At 42.1% G+C, this 10,453-nt stretch overlaps 2 protein-coding genes and 1 non-coding gene across 4 annotated transcripts; 1 reads left to right on the top strand and 2 right to left on the bottom strand.

The window, feature by feature from the left end:
• Positions 1 to 4,738, bottom strand: LOC119388264 (BEN domain-containing protein 5-like). Of its 2 annotated transcripts, none has more exons than XM_037655942.1 (12): positions 4,454 to 4,738; positions 3,745 to 3,854; positions 3,515 to 3,649; positions 3,249 to 3,447; positions 3,046 to 3,081; positions 2,860 to 2,910; positions 2,749 to 2,772; positions 2,561 to 2,629; positions 1,643 to 1,696; positions 897 to 934; positions 277 to 496; positions 1 to 183 (listed from the first exon to the last, which is right to left on the bottom strand). In XM_037655942.1, exons 1-12 carry the CDS (start codon positions 4,644 to 4,646, stop codon positions 104 to 106), a joined length of 1,209 nt encoding a protein of 402 aa, XP_037511870.1. In that variant the 5' UTR covers positions 4,647 to 4,738; the 3' UTR covers positions 1 to 103. The 2 variants fall into 2 exon arrangements, with proteins under 2 accessions (XP_037511870.1, XP_037511879.1); XM_037655951.1 differs by having other exon boundaries at positions 2,561 to 2,626.
• Positions 4,739 to 4,950: 212 nt separating this feature from the next.
• Positions 4,951 to 10,351, top strand: LOC119379180 (uncharacterized). Its single transcript, XM_037648391.2, has 3 exons — positions 4,951 to 6,145; positions 6,636 to 6,753; positions 7,921 to 10,351. Exons 1-3 carry the CDS (start codon positions 5,117 to 5,119, stop codon positions 8,724 to 8,726), a joined length of 1,953 nt encoding a protein of 650 aa, XP_037504319.2. The 5' UTR covers positions 4,951 to 5,116; the 3' UTR covers positions 8,727 to 10,351.
• Trnat-ggu (transfer RNA threonine (anticodon GGU)) lies at positions 9,929 to 10,000 on the bottom strand. The gene has a single exon. It is a non-coding gene; the product is annotated as a tRNA-Thr (tRNA).
• Positions 10,352 to 10,453: the final 102 nt, after the last annotated feature.

Here is a 10,453-nt window from a genome sequence, read left to right as displayed (position 1 = left end):
ACAATTCAGCGGGCTAAGAAGTTTATTTACATATACAACATATTATCTAGGCATAATTGCAGACGTGAGCCGCTTTGTTGATTTTCGGGCGTCTTGTATTTTTTCAGACAACACCTTTTGTTATGTTCGAAATGGTCGAAGTGACATCTTCGCCCTTGATAGTGCCCCAGTGGCGGACTGTGGCTGTAAAATACAAGAACAAAGCACATCCTGCTGGTAAACAAAGCCAGAACTAGGCACATATATGTAATTTTAGATACATTTCAACTGCAATACCTGCCACAACGTCCACTTTTGCAGGTGTGAGGGGCTGCTTCGGCAACTGTCCAGCGGCTTTTGCCTTTGGTGCAGCCACCCCACACACACTCCGTTCGGAGAGAACCTCCGTGCCCCAGATGGCTTGAGCAGTGTCTTTACAGACGAGTGTGGCTTTTTTGTTGTTTAGAATCTTCGCTGCCTGGCTTGCCGTTATGATTACACCTTTCGCCAGGTGAAACTGAAAGAACCACAGAAAAGAACATCCACACTCAAAATTAATCCCATGCATAGAAGGTACATATTAATAAATTTTAGGGAATGCAGCACGATACAAAGTGGTTTTACTGCCTGAAAGAGAGCAAGGTTTTTAATAATAGCGCTTAAATATATGTAAAAAGCATGCATAACAACATTCTAATTGAGTTATTGAAGAATCAATATAATCATAAGTAAAATGAAAACTACTAACATAGAACTTCCACCCTCCCATGCTTACGTGGTGTTTCATCAGGATGTATGATGACATTTGCTTCAGACAGCTACCCATAAAGTTATGGGCTGTTCGAAAAACTAGCATGCTAATTGTTTTTCAACAACCCTAAGCCATTAGTGATGTAGACAGTTCGTATGGTACTCACCGATCCATCAGGGAGGTGGACAAAGTCCGTCTCGGGCACTAGATAAGAATAAACGCACATTTAAATCATTGTAACAATAGTGCCTCCGAATGTATACAGAGATATTGTTTTGGGAAGTCAAGCTTGGCATTTAGAGAAATTCAGGGTAAAAAATTACTTATAAATCGTATTTCAGAGTAAACATGACTACTAATCAAAGTGCTCAACACAAATATGCAATATTGCACAGCAAGTGAGAGTATATTAGTTAAAATGAACTTCAGCAATTAGTAGCAAGTTCATAAATCTTGCCTTTGAGCTCAGGTGACCCTGAAATGCTCCTGAAATTCTGTGCATAATCAGTTCATCTTTCTTGGTGCCACTATCACGTGTACTGTATATACATTATGGCAAGGGAGGGCAGATTGTGTCGCCGTTGTAGACTTTGCACAAAACGGTTGCCCATTCAAGTTTTGAAACATTCATTTCTATGATTCAAGATAAGTTTCTAAGTAAATTGAACCACACTACTTTCAGCAAGACTGTACATTCAATTTAGAATGATGTTACAATATGGGCCAAAACCACAGCAATTTGCCGTACAGCTAAGCTACCACATGGAATTATACGATTTTTTGTATTCATCAAATTCCTATGTACACACAAAATTAATCCTGCCTAATGAAGTTGTTCAGAAGAATCTCAAGCTAATAAGCAATTTTCACATACGAAAATTTATTGTCTTGGAAAAACAGGGAGACACTTACCTGTTATGCAACGAGCTTTGTCCACCTCTGAGTCATCTTCCCTAAATGGATTGTCTGTAATATCAAAGGGCATGCTAATTTAATAAAAGTAGCAACTCTGAGTTGATATGGTTAAAACTGGAAAAAGGTGCAGGGCTCAACTGCCTGAAACTGCAGTGAGTAAAGTAGGGACACCATGTTACAGGGTTTCTCTGTCATAGATTACGACCACCCAAGGCAGCCTTAAAATGCCCAACCACCACTTAGAATGTATCATAAGATTACAGTGCAAATTTAAATGGTAATTATGATACTCATCGTGCTGCTAGCAACATCAAAAATTATAATTTGACACTGGCACAGACTGAGACAAGAAATGATAACTAGCAAAATGGTACTTCACATCACCTTGTGGAAAGCCTTGGTATTTGTGATGGAGGCATTAACAATGGTATTGTAGTGGGCTGCTCACCACTGCTTTGGTGCCACATTTAATTCTTAAAGCCACAGTCTTTACTGTCTCTACAGCAACAATTGGAAAGGCAGACTTTTGACAAGCTATGGTGTCCCTTACTTTAAGGCAGCGCACTTCAATGCATTTTTATGCACGTGCCAGTTTTTAAAGGAAGCAGGCAGATTGCTGCAGTCTCCCTGCGAGATACAAGACCAGTGATTACTTCTGCCGTAAATGGGAGCTTGGACTGCATGAACATTACTAAGGGCATGCCACTTGCTTCCAATAAAAATATATTTAATAGTTATGCCAAGTGGCAACATAACAGCTCCTGTGAGGTTATCAGGTGAGAAACTTTCCAATGTCATGAACTGAACTGGCATTCAAAGTGCCCCTTGAGACAACCTCAGATTGCTACAAATAGCCAGCTGAAAATCATTTTAGTGTGTTTTTAGTTCCATATGAAAGGGGCTGAGAGCATTCACCTTCTGTGCCAGACATCTCCTCAGTGGCTGCACCTGACGAGACGGCCGCTGCTTCTGGTGTGACGCCTGCTGCAGTGAAGCAATTTCATTATACTATGTTTATTGTAACACAATATTGTGAAAATAGTTCTGTATTACTAAGAAAACCAAGAAATTTGCAGCTAAATGCCAACTTTTTATGTACATACCTTTCCTGGCAAAAGCAAAGTTTTCTGAAATGAAGTAGTTTTCAATTATTAAAGAGTAGTCCCACATCTGCTTTGAAACCTAAAAATTTAAGAGCACTTGAAACAACTCACCCATCCTGCCATGTTTTTCTTTTGTGACTTGTATTGGCCGAGTTCCTTTCGCTATAAGATGCAAGTTTAGAAGTATTATAAAAGCTATCGATGCGCATTCATCATAAAAACAAGTAATTGGTATGGCATATATTAAATAACTCAGAAATGATTTTAGCCTTTGAACTTGACAAGGGGAAAACTTACGTTCCATGCTACAGCCAGGGCTCTGAATGGCTTCTGCTGCAATAATAAGTGAATATTATATTGCTATACTTAAGGCACAGCCGATAATTACCGTACTATAAACAATTAGTCGACAAAGCGTGCATTACAATTCTTGTAGCATATCTCTCACACACACTTGGAAGGATTATTCACAATGTTAAAGCTGAGATGATTTTCCTTACTTTGAAATATTTTGCTTTCAAGGCAACGCTGTAGCGATTGTATTTGTTGCAGCAAAATGCTGTTCTCCTCCTCCAGCTTCTCAGTTCTTTTCCTCCACATTTTTTTTTCGGCTATCTCCCTCCGAAGCTCCTTCGCTGACACCAAAGATTCATCATCATCTGATGATGATGTGTCATTCAAGCGTGGTTTCTTCTGGAGCTGAAAATTTTAATGAATTCAACATTATCAAGAGGACAGTAATACAATGTACACATGACACACTTACTGGGCCTTGGTGCCTTGGTTGGCTGCACGAGTCGCCCTTGGCCTTCCTTTGTACGTCTTTTACGTGCTTCTCCAGAATTTTCGCGTATGTGTTCGACTTCGCATGAGCTTGTGCATTTTTGCGCTTTTGTGATGCCTAGTAAAAAGCAGGAAAAGTGTGTAGGTAAATCCAGTTCAGAAGGCAATGTCAATAAATGTACTTGTCAAGCCCTTGTCAGGGTGGTTGCATACCTCCTTACGGTCTTGTATATTGCTGGGCTCATCGTCGTCGGAGTCCATCCGTATTTTCGGGATTTGGACTCTTTTGCAAGATTTCTTATTGTCCAGCTCCTCCTTCGATTCTGCACAGAGGGGTACACAAAGGAGATGGCATTACTACAGTAAAATTAGTACAGTGTGTATAACTTATGCTGAGATAATGTGACAACTTGTGCTCCAAATCCATATTTTAGCTTAAATTACGACGAGCTGCCAAGTGCGACCAAACGCAGCTGCAGCCCTCGAAGTACGTGTTGTTATAGAACGACGGAGGTGGCGCTTACATGTTTGTGCAACACTTTGCAAACACATCAATTTTCTCTAACGTGCTTAATTTAGACACAACCGCGGAAAAAAAAGTACGGGCGCTTAACTAAGTTTACCATTTTGTGCTGAACCTGTTAGCTGCTTTGAGAACCTACCTTGACATTTCCTCAAGATACCTCGAAAACACGGGCGCTTGTAGGTCAGCATTACGCGAAGCTATCCGTACAAAACTTGAATTCGACATCACCTAGGACTGCAAAATCACATTCCCGTACTCGACGGAGCACCGACCACTACGTGCACATGTTCACCACTTCTTCAAATTACGCGCTTTTTTTTTTCATCATACATCATCAAACTATCAAAACATAATTCTGTTCTGGGTAGCTTATAAGCGTAATGTAAGGAAACTCACCAGCCAGCAGCAGTACCTGGGCCTTGTATGCCTGCGTGTTCTCGCTGTTCTCGTCCACCCAGAACACTGAATATATGGCGCGGTTATCGAAGTCGTCCGTGCTTTTGGGATGAAAGTCTAAAATAGTGTCGGCATCGACAACATAGAGGCGGTTGCTGTCAAACTCCTCTAAAAACTTTACAAGAGCAAACATATCAAAAACTCGAACAGCACGAACACTGGATATACATAAGCGAGACCGTTGGCGAGACTGTAAGCGAGACCAAAGGAGGCTATGGCCACTGTAGCCATGTAGCCATGTCTCGTCTGTAGCCAGACGCATGGAGTTACATTCGTACTGGATCGAATCGGATTGTGAGACATCTGACAGGATTAGATTGGCCAGTTTTTTCTCGTGCCTTCTTTTATTATGAACATTAAATATTTGCAATACAATTTAAACGTAATTTTCAAGTAAGGTTTATTTTGATAAAGCGCATGCCATTTTGGCGCTTGTTTAAAGATTACGTCACGGCTACCATGTTTTTGCATGACCAGCCAAGTCGAACCGCAGCCGCAGCCTAACTTATAGCGTGTTGTGGTGTTACGGTGGTGGTGTTTTGTTCAGCGTAAGTGATGCCACTGTGATGAAAACGACGTTGCGTGTATGATCATCTATACGATATGAAGCCGCGTAAACGTTACCTCGATCCCGGAGGTGGTGTTACCGACCTGCCGTACACCACAAGAAAAAGGCTTGCCGAAAATAAGGCTGTGTTGCAGCAGGCAACCGTTCAAGATGCTGCATGTTCCGTCATCTCGTCGGAAACTTCTAGCCCTCGGCATGCGTATTTGGGGTCTGATGAAGACGCTGTGCCTTCACCATCACCTCCACACGAGAGTGATGCCGGCGATGCTACGCTGCAGCCAGAACCAGCGCAAGGGGAAGAACCGCAGCTCACTCCTGACGACCTGTTGGCGCTGGCTGTGAACTTTGCCATTCAATACGCGCTGCCGTGGAAAGGGGTAGAGGCACTTCAGAGGCTGCTGGCATATGTTTTGAGACGAAGCGATGTACCAGTTACAAAGTTTCTATTCAGAAAAAATGCTGGCATCAGCATCGATGCTGCGAAGTTTCATTTTTATTGCATCAACTGCAAGTCCCTCGTCTCTGAGACGTCGGGCCGCCTGGCCGAAAGGAACAACACTCGAGGCAACTGCAGTGTGTGCAGTAAAAGTTACAGTGGGAAGGAGATGCTGCGCGACGGACACTTCTATGTCAGCCTCCCGCTGCGCCAACAGTTGGCGTCGATACTGTCCACGCAGGAAGTTGCGGTTGCGCTCCGAGACAGGCTGAATGAGATCGACGACTGCAGCAGTAGGAGCGAGGGAGATGAAATGGGGGACATCACGGACGGAAAGGGCTACCTTGCCATGCGCCAAAAATTGAAGAAAAATGACCTGAGCCTGACCTTCAACTCCGACGGAAGTCCGCTCTTCAAGTCATCCAAGTACGCCATCTGGCCAGTGCAAGTGATAATCAATGAGCTGGCACCACATCACCGTAACAGACGTGTGGTGACTACCACACTCTGGTACGGACAATCGCATCCACAAATGGAATTATTGATGGGGAGTTTTGTTCAAGAATTGGAACACCTCGCGCAAAATGGCATCACTTGGACGGATGGGACAAGCTCTGTCACTTCGCAGGTATGTGGAGTATTCAAAACAAATGTAGGGGTTATTTAATTGTGCTGACCTAACATAATTTTAAGTCATACCTTTAAAACCTATGTGCATTTTGTACGTATATGTTGAACTTTCGTTAACGGAACCGAAGGGATGTCAATGTATCGTCTTTTACCTGTAAAGGGCAACACGAAGTTATTGGTTTGTGGCTCACTGAATGCAAGCAAAGAATTACAAATGCACTGGTGCATTCTGGTGCATGCACTGTCCCTCTCTGTTTCTTACTGTCAATTCAAACGTGTGCATGACAAAATAATCCAACAAAAAGACAACATGTCACAATAACTAATTAAATGTACCTTAAGATTTTCCTAGAGCATTTTAAGTCAAACCTGGGAGGCAATGCCATTTGGTGTTCCATGTGCATCGAACAACATTCACAATACACAAGGCATATTCTGGTTATTGCACGTGGTCAAACCTGGGCAACATTCTTTCATGTCTTTCGCAGGTCTACCTCTTCAGCTGCTGTGCTGATGCCCCAGCAAGGGCAATAATGCAAAACATGCGCCAATTCAATGGGTACTTTGGCTGTGGCTGGTGCCTGCATCCTGGATCCATTGTAGACGGTAAGCAACTTTTTAAGCAAGCACACTATAGAAACTTTTGTATGGTTTTTATATAGCTACAGGGCAAGGCATGCAAACACGGACACAAGAAAGAAGTCAAGACGCCTTGTGTCCCGTGTCCGTGTTTGCACGCCCTGTCTTTTAGAATGAATACTTGCCAATTAGCTCAGCTCTCTCTTATTCCAAATTAAAGTACATTGCATGCATAGCCTTCTCAGGCACAGCATGGTCCTATTGACACAGATCTTAAGATCAGTACTTATTTTCATCTAGTATGCAATGATTCTGAAAATAAGGTACATCCTATAGGGGCCCTGTGACAGTTTTCGCGACTGCCTTTTTGAGGACTGGAATGCATGTATTAGTCAATACCAAGACGGATGCGAAGGATGAGGAAAATTGATGCTTGAAAACTGAAGTTATTAGTCTTTATAAACTTCAAAACTCAAGCAGCTGACGACAAAAGACACTCCCTTTCGCATTTCACTCACCCGCTGATGTAAAAGGCAGTTTCCAATCACCAAGCTCCTCTGATAAAGACATACTGGAAGTCTCGCGTGTGGTAGCATTCGCACAAAATGCTACCGCACAATGACGCAGAAGGTGTCATTTGGTAAGCGTTCAGGTTTTTTGTGTGTGTGTGTGTGTGCGTGTGTGTGACAGCAAGGTACAAACTGAAGGCCCCATGTTTCACAGATGCTGGTGTGTTCAGGGTTCCCCAGATGCCGCAAAAGGCAAAACCCTGAAAAGTATCATGTTACCATTCCCAATTGCACAGCGCACCTAGTGTCATGTCCCTTGTTTTAAAAATACATCATTGATGAACAGAAACGATTTGTTTCTGAGCAAGCTACTACACTATGAATATTCAATGCTCTTTGTTGCTTTTTTTATTGTCAGGCCAATAAAAAAAAACTCACTCCCTCATGACCAAACATTGCAATGTGTGTCATTTTATTTCGAAATCAAGGTAGTTTATCTGGTAAAATAAAGTTATAACTGCTTTATTTCGGCGTTCTCACTCATGCGACGATGCTGATGCATTCAAAGTATTAGAAGAAGCAATGAAAACCACATGATTAATTTGTGTTGCATGGCCATGTTAAGATTGTTCAGGTATATAATTGGCCTGCTCATTTTACCATGTGTTATTTTCTTTCGTAACAGGAACCATAAAATACACAATGGGTGAGCCAGTACCAGATAGAACAGCAGAAGAAACCACTGATGACATGGAGACAGCAGCAAACACAGGAACAGTTGTTCAAGGCATAAAAGGTCCCACTCCATTAATTAACATGCCACATTTTGATATAATCTGGGGATTCATCCCAGATTATATGCACTGTGTCTTGCTGGGTGTTATGCGCCAGTTAACAGAACTGTGGCTGTCCGGTGTGGGCAAGCCTTACTACATAGGGAGGCCAGCCCTCTTCACTGTTGTAGACACACGGCTGTGCAGTATAAAGCCACCTCTGTGCTTCAGATTGCAGCGCTCACTTTCCTTGCGGAAGTATTGGAAGGCTGTTGAGTGGCAGCAGTGGCTGTTGTGGTTTTCAGTGCCTTGTTTGCATGGCATTTTGCCTACCGACTATTTCAAGCATTTCACCTTGCTTGTTAAGGGAGTGTCACTGCTGCTGATGGACAGTGTCAGCAGCATGGATGTCAGTGAGAGTGCCAGCCTACTAGCTAAGTTTGTAGTTGGTGTGCAGTTTCTTTATGGAGAGAAAGAGATGACTTTTAATGTACACCAGCTTCTACACTTGCCTAAGAGTGTGACATTGCAGGGACCACTTTGGTCACATTCGTGCTTTGTATTCGAGTCAAACATTGGGCATGTGAAGGAGCTGGTTACATCTGCAAAAGGAGTGCCCATCCAAATTGTGGAGCGGCTCTTGATGGCTAGTGCTTTCGCCAGTCTTAAAGCGTTGACTTCTCCTCAGACCAAAGAATTCCTTGTCCAAAGGCAATGATGCAATGTGCCAGGCAGTTGTTTTTATGATTGGCAAACCACAAAAAGTGATGCAGCCACTTGAGAACTTGCTAGAGAATCATGTTGACGACATAATAATGAGCCCTGTTGTGGAACACAACAAAGTTTCAGTGTCGCGATATGTGTTCAATAGTAAACACTACAAAAGACCAAACAAAACAGACTGCACCACTGCTCTCCTTCCTTCTGGAGCATGTGTTATCATTGCTCATATTTTAGGGTTTAAGGATATCTTTGGCAGAGATAGAGCTTTTGCAGTCGGTGAAAAATTTGAGAAACGTGAGACACAAGTTCCTCATATTTACAAAGCTCGAAGTGTTCAGTCCAGTTTTGTTTTTGAGATAGAGGCTGGCATGGTACCATGTGTGTACATGGAGATTGAGCACGATGTTTTCTTCGCACCTCTTGTTTTTAAAGCCCTATTTAAAAATAAGTGATTTATGAAGGGTTTTCAAGTACAATTTAAAATAGACTTTTCTTTTTCAATTCTATGTGATGTTTCAATGACCAAATGTTTGCTTAATTTTTTGTCATATCTTTATTAGTATTCTGTTGGTTTTACTTTAGTTGCCGCGATATTATCGCCCATCTTTATGTGCGTGCAACTGCCATTTTACTGGAATTATTTTTGCCACACTGTGCACCAGCCAATTTCATGCATTGGCATTTATGGCAGTTCATTTGGCACATTTGTAGAAGTGTTTCCCCAAACGCATTTGACTTATATGTTCTCAGTGATACTGACATAATGAAGTATTGCCGTGTGTATTATGTAATGATAAGTCTGCAGGTCTCATTCAGAAATAACCTGTTCTCAGAGCTGGATTTGGACTGTTCCCGTAATGGATGAATACATTGTCAATTTTTTCATTTGCTAGTTTATTTCACCGCCTTTTTTGTGCTGATTACTTCACTATGCCTTGTTTTCATGAATTGTATGTATGCACAACAGTAGAGTGGAACGTGGAGTGTTGTTTATATCTGTTGTCTTGAAGGTATGGCAATGAAATCTCATTTATTTTGTGTTTAGCCTTATTGCTGTAGCTTTGAAGTCGTATGCGATATGAATATTTAATTAACTAGAACTAAGAGACCAGAAAACTCAAGGAAAGTATAGGGAATGTTTCTTGTAGTAATTGTAGTGTAAAGCCTGAAGAAAGTAAAGTGGAAGAAAAGATAGCTTGCCGCTGGCAGGGACCGAACCTGTGACCTTCGAATAACCCGTCCAATGCTCTACCACTGAGCTACAGCGGCGGCCATCCCCCGGTCCACTTTGTTGGGTATATATGTGCATTTAAGCTTGGGAGTGTTAGTCAGCGCTGCTAGTAGCCATGACGGCGAGCGTGGAACACTTTATGCCTGCTGGTGTCACGAAGCACGTGACGCCCTGAGGTAGTAAGCGAGGGATTATTGGTCAGTTGCCAGCTCGTGAAAAAGATCACGTGCTTCGTGATGCCAGCAGGCATAAAAAGGCATAAAAATACAGCTTGCAACTTGCGCCTGCAATTTCTTGATCTTTGTTTTTCTTTACTGAAATTTGTTGTAATAAAAAGTCATGTGTACTCTTAATATGTATTGTATGTATCTTTATGGCTCTTATTTCTGTCATTTTATAAATATATAGAAAAAGAAATAATGAGAAGCACTCGAGAGCTTCGCTTTGTGCCTCTTTTCTAGACCCTGTTTTGGTACCTGTTTTCCTAATTG

The sequence above is a fragment of the Rhipicephalus sanguineus genome, chromosome 1 (genome assembly GCF_013339695.2).
Source record: "Rhipicephalus sanguineus isolate Rsan-2018 chromosome 1, BIME_Rsan_1.4, whole genome shotgun sequence".
In the NCBI taxonomy this organism is placed as follows: domain Eukaryota; kingdom Metazoa; phylum Arthropoda; class Arachnida; order Ixodida; family Ixodidae; genus Rhipicephalus; species Rhipicephalus sanguineus.
Note: the sequence above shows the minus strand (reverse complement) of the source record. Positions and strands in the feature narration are given on the sequence as shown.

Bases quoted from the DNA above. Each gene is read 5' to 3' on its own strand.
- LOC119388264 (XM_037655942.1), bottom strand. From the start codon at position 4,646: ATGTTTGCTCTTGTAAAGTTTTTAGAGGAGTTTGACAGCAACCGCCTC. The intron at 2,773-2,859 runs GTGAGTTGTTTC...ACTTCATTTCAG, and splicing joins AGAAAAACATGGCAGGATGG to AAAACTTTGCTTTTGCCAGG. The intron at 1,697-2,560 runs GTGAATGCTCTC...TTGATATTACAG, and splicing joins GGAGATGTCTGGCACAGAAG to ACAATCCATTTAGGGAAGAT.
- LOC119379180 (XM_037648391.2), top strand. From the start codon at position 5,117: ATGAAGCCGCGTAAACGTTACCTCGATCCCGGAGGTGGTGTTACCGAC. The intron at 6,146-6,635 runs GTATGTGGAGTA...TGTCTTTCGCAG, and splicing joins CAAGCTCTGTCACTTCGCAG to GTCTACCTCTTCAGCTGCTG. The intron at 6,754-7,920 runs GTAAGCAACTTT...CTTTCGTAACAG, and splicing joins TCCTGGATCCATTGTAGACG to GAACCATAAAATACACAATG.